We start from the raw sequence: 19,215 nt of genomic DNA, 5'->3' as shown, positions 1-19,215 counted from the left end.
CCTTGTATGCATAGCTAACATTCAGACAGCATTATTACTGTCATTGATTTCTTTGCTAAAGGAGCGTTGTTATTGGAACAGGATGTTTTTGACTCATGTAAAATGACCTCTGAAACATCATAGACTGTTACTGAAAGTAAATTCACCTATCACATTACCACAACATCTGGGTTTGTGCCGTCTGTTTTTGTGTAGTGATACCTGTTTTGCTATTTGAGCCAGAAAATGCTAGGAATGCCTCCTGTGTTACAGAAATTTTATTTTTGCTTTATTTTCAAGCTTGTCATAGAAAATTGTCTTCTGAGTTACTGTCTGAGTACACACAGGAACTACACGTGTCTATCCTTAGCACAACACAGCCTACTAAATGTTTCGTTAAAGGGAACTATGGATTGGCACAGGACACTGCTGTGGAAGGCTGACTTCCCAGGGTTATACTGTTACAGTAGCATTTGAATCTTAAGCTATTTACCTTCAAGAATTTCTTTTGAAGTGGCTTCTCATTGACACTTTTCCAGTGTTCCTCCTTTGCTTCAGTTTCCTTCATATCAATATAATAACCAGCTATGGGACTACGGCCAGTATAAACTGGTTCCTTCCACAGTAAAACCAAAGAGTCCTTCCTAACTTCTGTGCATGTGACATCATGGGGTGGCCCTGAAAGGTAAAAGTTAGAGTTGTGGTATCCAAATTAATCGCAAGGGGATCAATGCAGAAGATTTCAGGAACCAAAATGAGACACGATGTTGTGCACCCAGAGATGCTATAAAGTGCAATTCCTCTGTATCATATCCAGACCCAATATAAATACAACCCATGCGTATTAAAAAGACTAGCCCCAAGCGAAATCCAACATGTTGAGATTGGTATCTTGATCAAATACTCAGGAACAAACAAAAATGGCAAATAAACTCCTAATTCAGGGAAATAAGTTAATTATTAAGCTAACGTACTGCTTCAAGGACTGCTCTAAAGTCCATTGAAGTCAATAGAGGTTGTTTTCATTCATTTCAATGAGTGCTAAAAGGCCAACTATCTGGCCTTGAAGTGATACTTTTAAACAAGGTTACAGGACCTCATTCTTCTCTGCCTTGTACCTTAGACAGATATTTATGTCTACCATTTAAACTAGGAAGCAAAGTGGCAGACACAGCACAGGAAGAAAGCAGCAAAGATAAAGAAAAAACAAGTTGCTTGTAAAATACTACTGATTAAATGGGGACTGCTTAATACATTACTGTAAATGTACTAAATAAGTGGTAGAGTTTCAAGTTTGAGTATGAACTCCCAGAAGCCTGTTGACTCCCCTGGAAACTAAAGGCATTGAGAACTTAGGTAACTGGCCTCAGAGGACCCTTGGGCTGTGAGTAACCTCTGTCTCCCATTCAGGATCCTACCAGGTACAGCAATGGTCCATTCTTCACATTTGAAGGGCTGGCTGGGTAGTGAGGGTGTCCCAACCCCAGCCAGGTTAGCAGCAGCCACCTGGAACTGGTAGACCATGTTTTCCTTCAGGTTTTCAATCTGCAAAATCCATAAGATGGTACTTATTAACTTTGGATTAAGGCTTTAGAAGAAAATCACAATGAACACATTATTGAACATGAGCATGCTTTTAACTGCCTTCAGAGATGAAAGCATTATTGACATCATACATAAGGCAATAACTATCTAACCAGTGGTGTGACATACACGAGTGGTCTTGGCATGCTCAAAGTCTAAACCCTTATTCCTGTTGATAGACTAGCAATTGATCAACAATCGTATTAATCTGTATCATGATACAAAGCAAGTTCACTCAAGGCAAGAGTTGTCCTTGCAGTAGGCTGAAACTCAGTTCTGGCATTGGTTTTCATCTGTAAAGCAACTCAATGAGATTGTAGCTTAGTACTATCTCTAAATTGGGTCAATTACTGATCACAAAACGCAGCTGGCACAGAGCTGCTTACAGCACCAGCAAGCAATGGTTGTAGGTCCACCAAGCCCCGAGGGAATGCTATTTGTTGTGAGGGCCTGACTTACAAAAAATCAGGCTATGTCTAGACCAGTGAATTCAGACATGACAGTTGGTGCCAGACTAATAGATAAGTGTACAAATAATTTTGCAGAGGATTTTAACCAAGCTAAATAACTTTATCATCATGGCTACAAAACCATCTGAACAGCAATCTGTACCCTGAATCATAATTCATTCCAATCTGTCTTTGAGATCTGTTTTGGAAATACTTTCTGCAACCACAGCAATAACAGAAGTTAACCTCTTACCCTGTATGCCCTCTCAGTAATGGCCTTAACGTTGGCCTCCATCCATTTCCCAGGAACTCCATCAACCACTTCACGATAGTTCACGTAGTAGCCAGTAATTTCAGTTCCACCAATGACTTTAGGTTGTTTCCATCCTAATACCATCGAGTCACGAACACTCTCAAGGACGGTGATGTCATAAGGTGGAGATGGTGCAGCTGTTTCAATGTGAATAATACATAAGTAGGAAGTAATATTTAAATAGTTAAACTGGCATTCAATGACCATGTTCAGGTGTCTCCCCTCCTGCATTTCCGAATTAGGACAATGTTTTTGCAGGTCAAGGGAAATTTCTGACATTGGAATAAGAAATGCAGGTTAAAAGCTTCTATTAAAAAAATGTAGAAGTCTGAACTGCACAGGAACTAGTTTTCAGGATCATTTGGTTTTTGAGAAGCACGCTGATACACAGTGAAAGAATGTGTTGCAATTGCAGCTCTGATGTAAGTGATCAGGACTCACTTTAAAACTGTGAAAAACAAGGAACTAAAACTAACATTAGAGGAAAAACAAAAAAAATGGAGATGCAATGATTTGTTTTCTTTTGCTCAAAGCTAACCCTTTTCCATACATACAACATTCATTGCAATTCCTTTTTTTAAATTGGCCCACATTCTTCCATTCTGACAATGGGCTATATCAGTTCTTTTTGTTGTTCTTGTTTAAATAAATTTATACACTGTGTCAATTTCATCATTGCACCCATAACATGATCTTACCTTAATGGAAGGAAGTGTGATCATAGGCACTGCAGACTGACTGACTACAAACGGAACATGTCTGTTACTGGAACTTACATTTAAAAATTTGTAGCATAATCCTCTTTTTTCTTTTTTTTTTCTTTTTACAGTACAGAAATCATTAACTTCATCCCAACCCATTTTCTTATAAAACTTTTTTGGTACCTACTGAAGAAATGCTTGCCCGTACCCAGTGTCATGCACCAATGAAGAGCCCTGAAGTCCTACTTTTGATAGAAATACTAGGTCATATCTGTTTCCTTTTCTCTTCAATGTTTTATATTAATGTCAGCTAGCCCCAGGTTCTTCTACTTTGTTTTCTGTTCATCTCTTTGCACAAGCCTTTTGAATCTCACTTCAGAAGCCTGGGGAGGAATTGAGTTCACTGGCCAGGTACCAGGACTTAAATGAAATTCAAGCCCCACATTTCTCAGGCACAATGAGTGTTTATGTGTTGATTTTGTGCAGGTGTCTTCAACTTGAGAGGTTTTCCTCATTTACATATTGCTATCAGTCAGAGTTACAACACAACATTCTTTAGCATAGCGTCTCAGAGGATAAACTGTGGCTAAGGCATAAATCCACAAAGAATCTTCATATATCTTAACACAACACAGATTTTTCATGCTTACCATAATAATCAGATTTTGTTTCCTTTACACATATATAACCCAGAGTCTAGGTAATGAGAGTCCTAACAAATTACTGAACTGGTTTAGAAAGAATACAATATCTTGGATACATTGATATGTAGCAAAACAAACTATTAAATTAGTAAACAGATTTATTTTTCACTTTCAGTAGCCACTAATTTTGTAAAGTGGTCTTTGATGCCATTGCATGGATAATGATCTTAATGGAGAGTTGGTCTGAATGAATGAATCTGATGGAAGATGCATCACTGGCGAGCACGTTCACCTGTGGCACTGATGAGCAGAGGTTATAGCTGTCTGAAGTGGATGTACCAAGCAGTGAAATGTATTTATTTTAATAGCTCTCACCTGTATCTTTCTTCTTTGTCACTTTTTCCAGTGTCAAAAGATCCCCGGGTTGAGACTTACTTGCCTGCTTAGCAGCAACTGTTTGTGGTGCAGATGTGACAGCATCCTTAACCATTTCTCTCATGTTACTGTGTCCAGTACTCCCCAGTCTGTCAGAGCTACTGGGTAGTGTGTCTGTATTAAATTTAGCATTGCATTTTAGCAAAGCATCTGTGTCAAAGATAGGCTGGGAGGACTCATGCATGCCTTCCCAGCTGGTAGTGCAGTCTGTTAGTCCACCAGCTTTACCACTCAGTTCAGGACACACACCATGAAGCAATCCTCCCCCTATAATTGCCAGAAAACAGCAAAGACATCTTGAATTAGAATACATTCTTTTTTCTTCATTTAGTCATCAGAATGAAGAAATGCACACAGTGAACAATACAGCCAAAGTATGACAAATCACAGATTTGACACAGAAATTGTTAAGCCTGAATTCACAAAAATTTGAAATGCATAGAATACCTCTCAACCCACTCACAAGTAATGCTCTTTTCATAATGACTAGTTTTCAGAACAAAAGAAATAAGGAAAGTTAAAAGTAATTTGCATTTGTAACAATTTGTCACTTTAGTATTAGATGTTCCAAAGCCATATTTCTGGTCCTTTCATGATGCTCTCACAAAATTGCCCTCACCCACATCTCTCTGCTCAAAGGTTGTGAGGTACGCAGTTTTGATACAAATGAGAGCAAGGATGTTGCAGACACACAATTTATTCTAGCCCAGCGATCTCATTAATCTTATTGGATTAGTTCAGGCAGTGGCAAACAGAAACAATTCATCAGAAAAGTGAGAACACACAAGGTTATAGGTTTACAAAAGACACATCACACTGATTATTAGGTTTAGGTGTGGAAATAAGTTTCATAGGAATTGACTATATACAGGATGTTGTGTATTAGAAGTGATAAATACCACATTATGGAATCAGAATGCCATTCCATTTTCCAGGATAACTATGAAGTGAACTTGGCAGTGCTTTCTTACAGTGGTTCACAAGAAACACCTGAAGAAGACTGGATGGTGAGGGTGAACAGTCTACAAGGGTGCAGTGATTGTGAAACTGTGGCTGTGAGACCAAAGGATCTATGGATAAATTATTATTTTTAGACAGTATTGTAAACCAAAACAATTAGTTACACTTAGTTGCTGCAAACACCTTTACTTAATTAAAACCTGCCATATTTACCATGAAAAAGGGCCATGTAAAACAGCTTACCAATGGCTGCTTGCACTTCTATAGGCTCTGAATCCTGTGAAAATTCACTGAGTCCCGCTGCATTAACAGCTCTGACTCTGAAAATGTACGTCTCACCATTGATGAGCCCGTGGCAAATGAACCTGAAAGAAATCAGTGAAGGAATACTTAGAAAGCATTATGAAGAAAAAAAAATGATTACCTCAGTCTCTAAATGGAAGTAAGAGAAAGCATATTATATCTAAGCACTTCATTCAGGTAATGAAGATGTCTAAACCCATGTCTTTTTAGACATACCATTTACCAATGGTCTTTCTTTCTTAAGACTACACCAGTTTATGTGTTATCAGAGGATCTTACCTTACCTCTACTAGTATATAAAATCTATACTTCCTGATGGAAACAATGTGAAAATCTGCAGAAATAAAGTCTATACTTGTTTGTGGGATATCATCTGTAGCAGAAGTTACTATAATTCACTTCCAATCATAAATGAAAAATTGCAGTGTTCAATAAAGTTACAGGGCATTGTAGAAGAGCTAACAAAAAAAGTGTCACATTTTTTATTTCATTTTATTGCTTTTATACATGACATGATAACCTTAAGCCAGACAAACTGTTTTATTAGCATACTTTTTTCCTACGGGATTACCTAATGATCACATAAAAAAAACCTCATAAATTTTTTCTGGTGTCCACCCTGAAAACACAAAATTTCCCAAGACAGAAATAATTTATTTCATAAAAATTTTATGTTGGAAATTGAATCATTTTCTTTAAACAAAATGTATTTCAAAATCAAAATTTATTTGGGGGAAAAAATTAAAACTTGGATGAAAATTTTCAAAGCAGAATTTTCCCTACCCATTCTGCCAGACCTTTCCAAATAATTTGCTTTCACCAAGATGTGTGCAGAAAACAAATTTTAAATTACCAAAACATACTCCATAATGCACTATGAGCTAGAGCTAATGCTTTGAGATTGACTCAGTCAGAAAAGCCAAGAGTTAATAGACAGCCTGTACCTGGCCACATCATACATTATATCACATTGACTAAAGATGCAGTGATAGAAACCTAAGCAGTGTGATTACATCACAGTATATAGTAACTCAGAACAATATTTTTATTCCTGCAGTGAATAAAGATCACATTTCATATTTTAAAATAAGCCAAGAGCATGAGACCACCAACACTTGATGTAACCACAATATAAATCATAGAAATATACATGAAATTATATAATACTGGCAAATACAGCTGCTGCAAAATAAATGCACAAAAAGTACTTGAAATTGTTGTTCTTGTGTTCAGTCAAGTGGGTATTGGGTACTTTTGACATACTAAGCATTTACAATGCCCTTCTAAACAACAAAGTTGGTCCAAAAGTATTTAGCGGAGCCTTATTTATTGTAATGAGGGTTGTCATGTATAGCAAATAAAAACAAGCATAGTAAGTCATACTAAGCAGAGACTGCTTCTGGATTGACATCAATCCACTTGAGATCAAGTTCTGCAGTTACTCATTTAGACTCTGAAGATTACATCCTTATTCAAACAAAACCATATCTGATTTAGTGGGCAAAGTTTTAAATTTTGCTTACTTTTTCCGACTAAAGACTGAGCTTTATGTTGGTAAGAAATGTGATTTTATACTCAATACTCATTAATATCTTGATAATTTCAAGTGAAAGAGCAGTTAGAAAGTAATATCATTAGTGTCCATGTGTCCTCCTGACATTCTAGATATACAGTTCAGAAATGTTTACAGCAGTCTTCCAAAACAAAGGACTTTGCTTCCAAACATTATGCAGTTTAGTTTTCCACATTTGTAACTTCAGTCATTCCACAATGTACTGTTTTTCATCAAACTGATGCTAGGTAGAACCAGAAATCTGCTTCTCTTTTCTTCACTAACAATGTCCACGTTTCCTCCTCCTTGACTTATTGTTTCTAATACAAGGTTGATTATAAATTCCTTTTGGACAAGACTCACAGTTTGAAATATGTTTTTATAACTTCTTATGAACTTCACTTGCAAGAGTGACTCTAGCCTGCTGGCTACCACAGAGCCATTAACTCTGCTACTAGTAATGTCTGGAAAACATATGCATGCAGTAAATCAAAAACTGATGACTGTAATTTCCATGCTTTGAAATCCCTTACCTTGTGCCTTTCACTGGATTATTGTTGCATGGCTCCCAACGACCAGATCCAACTACACTTGACTCAATGTAGTACCCAACCAGCTCCTTGGCATCTGGAGGCTCTGTCCAAGTGACAACTACTGAGGTATCTGTATTCCTAGTTGGCATAACACGGCCAGGAGCTTTGGGAATATCTACGGAGACGAACAGAAATAAATTAGTGACCAGCCAGTCAAAATTTACAAATAAAATAAGGATTCTGTTCTTAATTGTATTAGCACAACCAATACAAATTAAGCCTGAAAAAAACTCCTCTGATTTAAATTAAGCAATTTGGCACAACAGGACAGAATCAGTAGGTTCCAGTCTTTGGTGGTGAGGTTCCTCATTTGTCCATTGCCTATGATGAAGGGCATTTCCTTCCAATTAGATTTAGTTTGTTCCCTTGTGCTGAATATCTACACCAAAGATGTGATCTGGAATTTTCTAAAAGGGAAAATAAGTTAGGTGCACACTGAAGATTTTGTGCAGCCCACAGAATAAGTCAGAATCCAATGCCCCTCCTAAGTAGAAAAATGCATCTAAAACATTTCCGAGAAGAGCTGTTTTAAACTTATTAAAGAATGTAGTTCATGTGCATTAAATTCCTCTGAGAACTCAACCTATATGAAGTAAACAGAGACAATCTGGGAGCTGGATTGAAGTCTGCACTGCTGTTTAGAAACAAATTGCTAATGTAGGTGTAGCTACTGATGCTTTACTGTGGTGAACATCTTGGCTTCTCTTCCAGTGGAAATTGTCGCTGTATTCATGTAAGAAATTCTTCACTTTTGTTTAATTTGGCAAACAAGGAAGGTTAAAACTCTGCTGATGTCTGGGCTTGTTCTCAATAAAGGCTCTAAGTAAAGCAAAACATTTTTGTACTTCACTGAATTTTATTTTCTTTCACTATGCAGTCTTTGCAGTTCTTGGCATCGTTATTTGCAGCTTAATTCTCTTGATTCGTGGCCATCATTTGACTATACATTAAAGGTTCAACAACACAAACCAAAATTATTTTGGCTAAAGGGAATAAAACCCAGGCTACTTTTCATGTTTACTGGGCAGCTATCTGTCTTCAGAGAAAATAATCACATTCTAAACAGAAAAGATACCATGAAGGTAATTTAATACATTCAACCACACACTTACCGAGTTTGTCATCCACAACAGTGGCTTCAGTTGCTTCTGAAGGTTCACCAATTCCAGCTGAATTGCAACAGCGAACTCTAAAGCAGTAGGATTTGCCTTCAGACAAATCAAAAACTGCAAAGCGAGGAGACTTCACAGGGATCTCGGTGTTCACCCTTTGCCAGTCCTCTGTGCCAGCAACGCACTGCAGTCAAACCCAGAAACCACCTTTGGAGCAAAAGTCTCTGAAAGCCGAGCATCTAACCCAACAAGGCTTCCTACCCAGACCACCAAATGCATGTTTGCTATGGAGATCAGAGTCATGTTCCTTTTTTGGGCCTTTCCACACAGTGAGCATATTTCAAAGGGTGCCAGGTGTCCACCTACTCCAGAAAATGTACATAAAAGGGTACTGGTTTTACTATATTAAAGCTAAACTCCTCTCTACCACAAGGAAGTGAAGTTACTGTTAACTGCATCCAGCTCTGAGCCACTTTAAAAATAAGTTCTGGAGACGTTTAGCACCATCCAAAGAACAAAACTCTAAGTTTAGCACATTGCTTCTAGATGCTTTTGCATCACTTTTAGTGGTTTTTGGGTGCCTTCCAAAATTAATCAGGATCTGACCTTAATTTTCCAGGAAAAATTAATATGTGCAATTAATTTGTGAATTGTTTTTATTTCTGTGACTAGAAGCTCTACATATCATGATCAACTAGACCATTAAAATTAGTGATTAACTTTTCACTGTGATTTTCATTAAGGATAATTCCAAGTAATTATTCTAGTTTCTGAGGGATTTCAAATTCTCAGGAGAATGTTATCTGACTATGTGACATTACTGCTCAGTACTAAGCATGAAATAGGCTATTAAAAAACTTTCTTATGTGGAAACTCAAAATTCATGTATTCAGCCTCTCTAATTCTGTTGCTAAGTGAAACTCATTTATTTAGATCAGATTTTGTAAGACAGATGAAAAATACATAATGGGAAGATATTTATGCTTCCCCTGATGACACCTCTAGACTGATAGGGGAAAACTGATAAAAAAGTTTATGAACCATGAAGTACAAGCAAAAAGGGTGATGGTGTGAAGAATTTTCTAGGCTAGGAGCCATGCTAAAACATCTCAGTAAAGCAGAACACTGAAATTTAAACTGACTCTGTTCTAGAAAAAAAAAATTTGTCTGAGCTGACGAAGATATGGAAAGTTAATGTAGAGGATAAGTATGAAAAGACAGCTGGAGGAGAAAATGCTGATGCCAAGAAACTCTTGTGGAATGCTTCCATCCAAAATGTTAACAATATGTCCCACCAGAACAGCTTTGTTTCTACAAATTTTCTTTTTTTAATGTGTATATATTAAATATATACAATATATATATATACTGTGTATATATAAACACATGACTTTGCTCTGTGCTTCCTCATTATAGAAGGTGTTTGTCAGACTGTCTACTACAATATCAATCCATTACACAATCCATAAAAGGATATTACAGTGTGTGACACATTTTGCATCTCCTTTCCTATTCATCTTTTTGTGTTTCTTCTTAGTTTAACTTAATCTACAGTAACAGTTATCTTGATGAAATTAGTCCTGGCCCTAGTTTCAAAGTCTCAGATGGAAATGAAAGTTAACTAAAAGTCCATAAGAAGTGGCAAAACAAACATAAAAGATCGACACATTATTCTGGATTTTGTCCAATTTTACCTTTTCCACAAAGTACATGATGCCCTCATGGCCTCGCTGTCCAGGAGGTTTCCAGCTAAGCACAACATAGTTTTTGGTGGCTTCAATAACTTGGAGGTCTGTAGGTGGACCAGGAACAACACCCTCTGGAGAACAGAGGAGAAGGATAGGAAAGGGAATTGGGATTTAATTCCTTCAAATTTGTATCGGAATTAAAATATAGAAGGAGTATTAATAAACCTCAGCACTTGATTTTTTTTTTTTTTAATGTAGGGTTAAAAATCTTCCTTAAATCGGGGTTAAAAAGGGTTAAAAATGTCCTTAACTATAAGCGTGTTTGTTTCTTAGGTCCTGAATAATGAAACCTCAGCTCCACAACCAAGTTGGGAGTTACTCATGGTCGAGTGATTCTCAGAACAACAAATTTTGGATCCATGCCAAAGAACTGGAAGTGTTCTCAAACAGCTTCACATTAGACTTTTGTAGGCATAAAAGCTGTGTTTACCTGCAGGTTCTTCCTCAGTGACAATAATCTGTCCAGTCCAGGGAGCAGAAGGGTGACCTGAAACAAATGTCAGAGGTATCATGGAAATTGAGACTTCAGGAATTTTTTAAATAACTAGAAAACCAACTCTTTTGTGGCTCAAAACTAACATTTGCAAGATTCAAGTCAGCTCCATTTTTGGTTACCGCTGTGACTGTGGCTCATGTAGAATCTAGTTACACCAGCTAGTTGTACGCTTACCAGCATGAATATTGAGGCAGTTCAGCAATCGCTATAGTTAGACAATGTAATCCACTGAAACATCTCTTCCCTCCTGAAATTTCACTGAAGTCACCTAGGTGACAAGCAGAGGTATTTGGCTCATTCAGCTCATTGTTTACAGAGAATTAACTTCAACTTTATTCTTGGTACTCTATTCATTTGGTTTAACAGCTCACTTATTAAAGGAACAGCCAAATTCCTGCAGGCTGCTCTTTGTCTCTTTTTAACTGCTTTCCCAGAAATGCCTCAGCCTGACTCAACACATCCACTTGATATGATTTGGGTGGCACTCTCAATGCCTCTGCAGTACAACATTATTGCAATTACGCATTCAGCTATCAACAAGGTCAATGTACTTTCAGAGATAATTTTTGCAAACGCTGTTCTCCACTTCCATGTGCTTCACCTTACATTGGCTAATCTATTTCAAAGATACAAGCTGAGAGGGTGGAGGTGGAGAGTAAAGAGGATCATGAGAGACAAGAGTGGGAGATATAATGGTAATAGGCCACCAAGACCAGAGTCCATCTCCTGAAAGAGCATCTTGTTCAGAAGAGGAGGCCTTCCTCAAACTTGTGGTTTCACATGTCTATCTGAGCAGAGTGTTTCCTAGCAGTGTCAAACCTCCCTCCTCTGACCTTTTGTTTTTATTTTGAATGGGAGCCTTGATCATCTGACTGTAGTCTGTAGCTTGCAGCATTACATACAGTAAGTCATACAAGCTGGGACCACGAGAGCCCTATAACTTTGCATACAATACGCCTTCACGTTGGATCATTTTGAATCATAAAAATTCAGAAATTAATAGAAATAACTGGATTTTAGGTATATAACTTTTTGATAGGGATAGAGAGGTGGATTTGGAAGCAAAGCTTCTGGGACATTGCCAGGCCACAGGAGGAAGACCCTTGACTTGTAAAATGTTAACTTTAAAGCAGAGAGCTTGGGGCTGGCAGATAGCTGTTGGGCTACCCTGGTGCTGTGCTGAAATTACAGTAAGACTTTGATTGTCACGTGAGCACAGAATCAGCCACCCTTGTCTGTGGCTCAGAAAGAGACTATTCACCTGACCTATTCAGCTATTTTGTTGACTGAACAAAAGTGAGTCTATGCAATTAGCTCTCCTATTCCTTTTCTGCCCTTCCTGGAAGTTCAGAGTGTAGCACTGCAGCCAGTCAAAGCCAGTTCAGCAGACAGAGCACCTTGTGTTAAAAGCACTGAAATAATTTCTTCTTTGCAAAGATATCTCCAAGTAATATTTTGTTTTTGCATTGCTCCCTCTAGTGGGATTTTGAAGGCTTATAAGTAGATAGTCATACATTTTTTTTCTTAATGAATTGTGACTTCTTACACCTCTCAGGCCACCTGCAAAAAGCAAGTCTTACTTCTCAGCCTGGCTCTGTCAGCAGGATCCAGAGCAGCTACAGGCTCTGACACTCGGGACGGTAGGCTGACACCAGCTTTGTTCACAGCTCGGACTCGGAAAATGTAGGAGCGGCCTTCAATCAGACCAGTGACAGGAAAACGAGCAAACTTCACAGGAGTCTCATTGCACTGGGTCCAGTGGGTGGTGCCAACCTCACACCTGAAAAACACGAACAGAAAACAGTGCTGGGAAGGGAAAATCACAGACTCTGGCACCCACCTCTCCTTTACATCTTCACTGTCTGTTCATGTTCATTGGCTGCTCCACACCAGTTTCCTCAGAAGCATTACATATTGGTGATATCAAAGCAGCCACACCAATAGGTCAGGGCTGAAGTACTGTCTGAGTACATGTTAAATCCCTCACAGCTGCACTCCATCTTTCCCGAGCTGAGGAAGGGATGCAATCAGAACTCATTTCGCTGTTCAAACCCTCTGAAGTATGCTTAGGGAGTGTCAGCTTTAACATACTCGAAGCGATATGAGATACACACATCTTTTGCAGTTGCCAGAAGGTAACCAGTTCATCTTTCACACACAAATCTACACTGTACATCCCACAAAATGATGGGCTTCATGGGGTGTGGAGACATTTGCTGTGAGTTTTGTGACCAGCCCAGCACATAGACAGCTGTGAATGGGGTTAATGTCAAGCACTCAGATCCTGTTTCCACCACTGGGGCTGCCAAGGCAGCAGCCACTGGAATGACAAGACCTGTCAGGGTGGTGTTGGTCCCACTGCTGTGAAGCCTCACACCTGGCAGTGGGCTGATTCCTGGCAGAAGGAAAAGAGAAACAGCATCAGGGAGGGATCCCGGCAATCTCGGTTTAGGGAGCTGGGAGGTGCCTATGGATATGACTTCCCAGTATCTAGCAACATGGTCAACAGAAATGTGAACTGGTAGCTTGGGAAAGACTTTTTTTTTGCTGATAAGATATCTGGAAAATGAATGTTACAGTGCCTACTCAGGTCACATCTTTTCTGGGAATTGTTACCAGCTGACTCAGAGCAGTTTTGTAGTTCTGGTTTCTGCTTGGGATGAAGGATGCCCAAGCTTCACTTCTAACATTAGAACAGACCTCATGCTGCCTCAGGTGATCTGCTCACTCTCGAAGGCAGTTAGGGGCTACTTTAGCTTGAATTTGGGTACATAAATCCCTTTGGTGGTATAGAATAATGGAGAGCTGTAATACAGCTTTGAATTTAGGAGCAAATGTAGAATAGAGGTGAACATATGAGAAAAAGCGAAATGCTATTTGTCTTGCAGGTACTCTCAGTGCTAACATCCTTCAGTAGCCATTAAAATGAGATTAGTTTTCAGAGTCTGGTCCTGCATTTTGTTCCGGATTTTTCAGTGAATGTTAAAGAGACGTAGCTTAGACCTAGCACGGCATAGTTACAGCAGCCTCTGACACTCATAAATTATCAAAACAGTTGAATTATATTTGAATTGAATGTACTGATGTTAGATTTGTTTCACAATTCAATGTCCCAGTTTTACACATATATAATTTAGGTATCTGCAATGATACTCTGCCATATTTTAAATGACTTTTTTAACATGCATCTGAGTAAGCCCACAGTAACTCCATATAAAAGACAATATATTCTGTTACTGAAATTCAAGTATTACCAGCTCTGTCAATCACTGCCAGTCTCAAAATACTGGCTGAATTTCTTAAATAAATGTCTTAAATTATTTCCATGAAAATTAGGTCAGGCCCAGACAAACTAAAATAAGTAATTTTCTTATGGACAGTAACAAGAATGAAATTAACAAACAAACATTTTATCTCACACTTTTCAAGTGTACTTTTAGGTTTTTTTTAATCAGAACAAGCAGCAACATGAATTCTCCAATCTGGAGTGCACACTGACCTGTCAATGAAATATCCAAGGATGGGGTTTCCTCCATCAACAGCAGGCTGCTTCCAGGAGACAATGACATAATCTTTGTTGGCATCTAAGCACTGCACATCTAGTGGTGCACCGGGGGCTCCAGGGATTTCAGCATCAGCATCTATGAGGATGGAAACATACTTTTGCAACTGTGAACCACAGTTCTTTCACAATTACTAACCTTCAAGGACTGAACTCTATCCCCATTGAGCCAAAAAAATAAGTTCTATGACAGCTTCAAAAAGTGTTAATTTTTATGTTGCCAGTGTTCTTTAGGTTTTTGTTTTCTCTTTGCCACATTTACAAATGCTTAATAAGTTACAGCATACTGTAAATGTAATTCGCCTAGGCATTTTAAAATTAGTAACGTGCTGTCTGATTAGGTACCTGCCAGAGACATAGCTAGTCTAAAAACTTGGAAGGCTGCATATTTATCTGCTATTCTGCTTAGAAGAAGAGGCTGATATCTTGCCTTGCAGCCAGGCAATAGCTCAATCAAAAGTGTTCACTCACCGGATGGATATGCAGCATTTAATTAAATATCTTCATACATAGTCCTTTATTATTTGTTTTTGCTTCGCTATGAACTGCAAAGGTATCAAAACCTTTTGAAGTTCAATTATATTATACACACATTATCATTGTGGAATATAAGCTTCGTAAGGATGAGCATATTGTTCTTTTCAAGTGTTCATCACAAATCTGAGGCTGCTGGTGTCAAAGGGCCTCGTCTCCAGCCATCAGTTTATGGACATATCTCAAGCTATAAAAACCAGAGCAAAATGCTAGGCGCTGGGGGATTTTACTGGTCACATAATCAGTCTGATTGGTGAGATGGGGTAATTTTCATGTAGAGAAAAATAATCTTTGCAGGAAGATTGTACAAAAGACTTTCAAAGAAGAGAGGTTGTTTCTCTGAGTAACAACATCAGTTTCTAAAATTACATGTTACATTTTTCAAGCCCTGTTCTGAGCTACTTCAAAAGAAGAGCTGACTTAGACAAGAAAGGTGTATATATCTGATGAAAAAATGTTATGCTAATAAATTTTATTCATATATTCCATCTAAAACCTAGACTTCTTAAAAAGGTTTGATTATTCAAGACCTTGCATGATTTTGTATTACAATATACAGTAATCTCTATTTTTCATATTTTTTACTTTAAAAAAAAATGAAAACAAAAATAAACAAAACAAAAACCCCCGAACCAACACTTTGCACTGTTTTTTCTCCTGCAGGCTGAGTAGCATTACATGAAGCTTTTGAAGCTGCACTGACATTGTAATTACAGCTATCTCAATTCACTTTTAAAAATGATAATGTATAGAGTAAGAAATCCAATTAGAATAACAAAACAATAAGAACATTAAGTGTAATAATACGTCTTCAGTGATGTCCACCTGAAAGGTTTTAATTGCCTGTATTTACCTCTTGATGAAACATAAGACACCACACTTTCTTTCCAAGACAGAAGGGGAAAATAGCTGGGACAACCAGCATTTCTGACCAGCCTCTGGGAGGCTAGGATTTCACCCCTGATGGCTTGCTGACAAATGCTGATCTGTAGCCATGGCAGAAGGGTGACACGTGCTCTCTAAGCTTGTCTAAAGACCTAACGTTATGAGCCTGAATAGTGCAATGCTCGCTTTCATTGATGCACATGGATTTCTGTGTGTGACACGAGACAACTGCTTGTGCTTAAATAACAGAGCTAGCCATTTATAGCAAATTTGTCTACGATTTTGAAGCAACGGTGAGGGGTATTCCTAGCTGAGACTTAAAGGAACCATTTAAGTAGGAGAATTTAATTTATCTAATTAGAATTTGGGAAGTGACATAGTCTGGTGAAAGGATTTATGGTCAGGTCATACTTGCAATGCTAGAAGAGAAAACAGGAACAAGGGTGATCATTTATATATATGGCAGCACAATTTAAAACAAAGCAAGAAAGACAAGTACTACTTCTTGTCACAGATGCTCATTTCAGTAGACTCTTTCTTCAGGTGATGAAAATGTGCTTCAGTCATATTTTCTGAGCGGGTTGCTATCTCACACAGCATTGGTGGACTTGGCAACACTCAGCCATTCTGGGCATGAATTCAGAGCCAAGCCTTTTGAATTAGCATTACACGCTTCAGCTGCTTTTAGCAGCTGGGACAGATATAGAATCAGCATGCAAACTGATAGCCATGGCTCCTTTTAAAGAATTTTTCTGTAATAGAAATTCAAGGAAGCTTTTCATGGTACAAACAAATAACACCTAGAAAAATCACAATTTTGTTCTACACTCTGCCGCTTTACTTTAGGGAATGATAGAATGGTTAAGATTGGCAGTGAGCTCCAGAGATTACCTAGTCAATTGCAGGGTCAACTATAGCTGATTGCTCAGGGTTGTGACAAATGAGGTTTTGGATATCTCCAAGAATGGAGACTACGGCAGCCTGTCTGGGTAACCCATTCCAGTGTTCAACCACTCTTGCAGTAAAAAAAAAGAAAAAAAAAAGTGTTTTCTTACATTTCAATGAGCTTTTCTGTATTTTAATTTGTGTCCATTGCCTTTTGTCCTGGCACTGGGTACCACTGAAAAGAGTATGGCTCTGCCTTCTTTACTCCCCTTCACCAGGTATCTACACACATGAATCCCTAAGCCTTCTCTTCTCCAGGCTGAGCAGCTCTAGGTCTCTTAACCTTTCCTCATATGAGAGATGCTCCAAGCCCTTAATCACCTTCAAAGACCTTATCTGGATTCACTCCAGTGAGTCCATGTCTCTCTTGTACTGAGGAGACCAGAACTGAGTCCAGCACTTTAATTTACTCTCACCAGTGCTGAGCGATCTCATTAATGTTTACAAATAAGTAAAGGGCAGGTGTCAGGATGGAGCCAGGCTGTTCTCAATGATGACCTATAGTAGGACAAGGGGCAACAGATACAAGCTGGAACATAAGAGGTTCCAAAGAAACACAAGGAAAAACTTCTTCACTATGAGGGTGACAGAGCACTGGAATGGGCTGCCCAGGTGGGTTGTGGAGTCTTCTTCTCCGTAGATGTTCAAAACCCACCTGGATGAGTTCCTGTGTGACCTACTCTAGGTGGTCCTGCTCTGGCACAGGGGTTGGACTAGATGATATTTCAAGGTCCCATCCAGCCCTTGAGATTCTGTGATTCTGTGATTTTGTGAGTAGAGGGAAAGGACCACCTTCTCAAGCTGCTGGCAATGCTCTTCCTAATGCAGCCCAGGATGCTGCTGTCATCCTTTGCAACAAAACACTCATGTTCACCTTGGATTCCTAGGGCCTTTTCTGAAAAGTGGCTTTACAGTCAGTCAGTCTCTAGCCTATTCTGATCATAGAATCATAGAATCACAGAATCATAGCATCATAGAATCATAGCATCATAGAATCATAGAGTCATAGAATCATAGAGTCATAGAATGGTAGGGGTTGGAAGGGACTTTTAGAGATCATCTAGCCCAACCACCCTGCAGATGCAGGTTCACTTAGATCAGATCGCATAGGAACATGTCCAGGCAGGTCTTGAAGGCCTCCAAGGAAGGAGACTCCATAACCCCCCTAGGCAGCCTGTGCCAGGGCTCCATCACCCTCACAGTGAAGTAGTTTTTTCTTATGTTTAAGTAGAACTTTTTGTGTTCCAGCTTCATCTCATTATTCCTTGTCCTCTTGCTAGCTACTATAGAACAAAGGGTTGCCCCAACCTTCTGATACCCACCCTTTAGATATTTGTAAATGTTAATAAGATCCCCCCTCAGTCTCCTCTTCTCGAGACTAAACAGCCCCAGTTCCCTCAGCCTTTCCTCATATGAAAGATCCAGTCCCCTGATCATCTTGGTGGCCCTGCGCTGGACTCTCTGCAGAAGTTCTCTGTCCCTCTTGAGCTGAGGAGCCCAGATGCATGAGATTATTCTTCCCCAGGTGCAGATCTTTGTATTTTCCATCCACTGTATTTTTCTCCTGCATTGTGCATTACAGAGAATACCTCAAATGGTACACAAAATCTTGATCAAAGCAGTGCAGTTAGCTAGTAGGCTTTTTTTTTAAATTTGTTTTTAAGTGATTATGTAGATTTTTCATCTTATTGCTTATGTTCAGTACTATTTATGGGCTGAAATAGAGAACGAGTAGTGAAGTTACATTAATACTCTAATTTTCCTCCTCAGAATGCCAATGGGATTTTAGAAGTCTTCTGGCACATAACAACAAAGCATGAGATATGCATTCATTTTTTTCAGAGCTATACAATTGGAAGCTGTATTGCTAGAATCTATAAATAATAATAATTAAAAAAATCTTTTTATTGGGATAAAAAGCACCTCAAATATCTGAATCTGATTTTGCCAGCATGAGTTTCATTCACAGGGCAGCCTCTTACCTCGAACAAAGACATAACTACTATACTCTTCATAGTAGTCTCCCATCACCACTCGTAGAGTGTAAAGACCTTCATCTTCCTTGTTTGCGTGAGTCAGTGTTAATGAAGCTCTCTCACCACTCCAATGCATCTGGACCCATTTGGATGGCGTAATAAGAACACCTAGAAAATAGAGAATTTCATGATCAGAACTAGCTTGATTTATTGAGGAGTAGATTCTGAATATGGAGAATAAATTGGAATAGAATGGAAGTACACAAGAGAGTATTCTTATTATGCAACTTTCTGTCTTTGAATGCAATCACAAATTACAGCTAATTCTGCTCTCGTCAATTTTGTCTTCATTTTCAAAGTCTAACTTCAGAAGACAACAAATTGAAAAAGAGAAAATAGCACTGTTTGGAAATCTGCGAAAGTGATGATCAAATCATAACATTC

The 19,215-nt window shown here is 38.6% G+C and overlaps 1 protein-coding gene across 2 annotated transcripts in view; it reads right to left on the bottom strand.

The window, feature by feature from the left end:
- Positions 1 to 19,215, bottom strand: part of MYOM1 (myomesin 1) — a 71,199-nt gene that overhangs the window by 28,382 nt on the left and 23,602 nt on the right. Inside the window, exons 9-20 of one of the 2 annotated variants that reach the window (XM_061995230.1) lie at positions 18,778 to 18,939; positions 14,369 to 14,510; positions 12,450 to 12,649; positions 10,804 to 10,860; positions 10,320 to 10,444; positions 8,626 to 8,809; positions 7,454 to 7,628; positions 5,309 to 5,430; positions 4,355 to 4,372; positions 2,266 to 2,462; positions 1,398 to 1,524; positions 473 to 657 (exon numbers count right to left, since the gene is read on the bottom strand). In XM_061995230.1, coding sequence (XP_061851214.1) covers positions 473 to 657; positions 1,398 to 1,524; positions 2,266 to 2,462; positions 4,355 to 4,372; positions 5,309 to 5,430; positions 7,454 to 7,628; positions 8,626 to 8,809; positions 10,320 to 10,444; positions 10,804 to 10,860; positions 12,450 to 12,649; positions 14,369 to 14,510; positions 18,778 to 18,939 — 1,694 coding nt within the window. The remainder of the gene's footprint in view (positions 1 to 472; positions 658 to 1,397; positions 1,525 to 2,265; positions 2,463 to 4,354; positions 4,373 to 5,308; positions 5,431 to 7,453; positions 7,629 to 8,625; positions 8,810 to 10,319; positions 10,445 to 10,803; positions 10,861 to 12,449; positions 12,650 to 14,368; positions 14,511 to 18,777; positions 18,940 to 19,215) is intronic. The other variant, XM_061995231.1, reaches the window with a different exon arrangement.

Source organism: Colius striatus, chromosome 4, assembly GCF_028858725.1.
Source record: "Colius striatus isolate bColStr4 chromosome 4, bColStr4.1.hap1, whole genome shotgun sequence".
Classification (NCBI taxonomy): domain Eukaryota; kingdom Metazoa; phylum Chordata; class Aves; order Coliiformes; family Coliidae; genus Colius; species Colius striatus.
The sequence above is the reverse complement of the archived record's forward strand: the minus strand, read 5'-3'. Positions and strand labels throughout refer to the sequence as shown.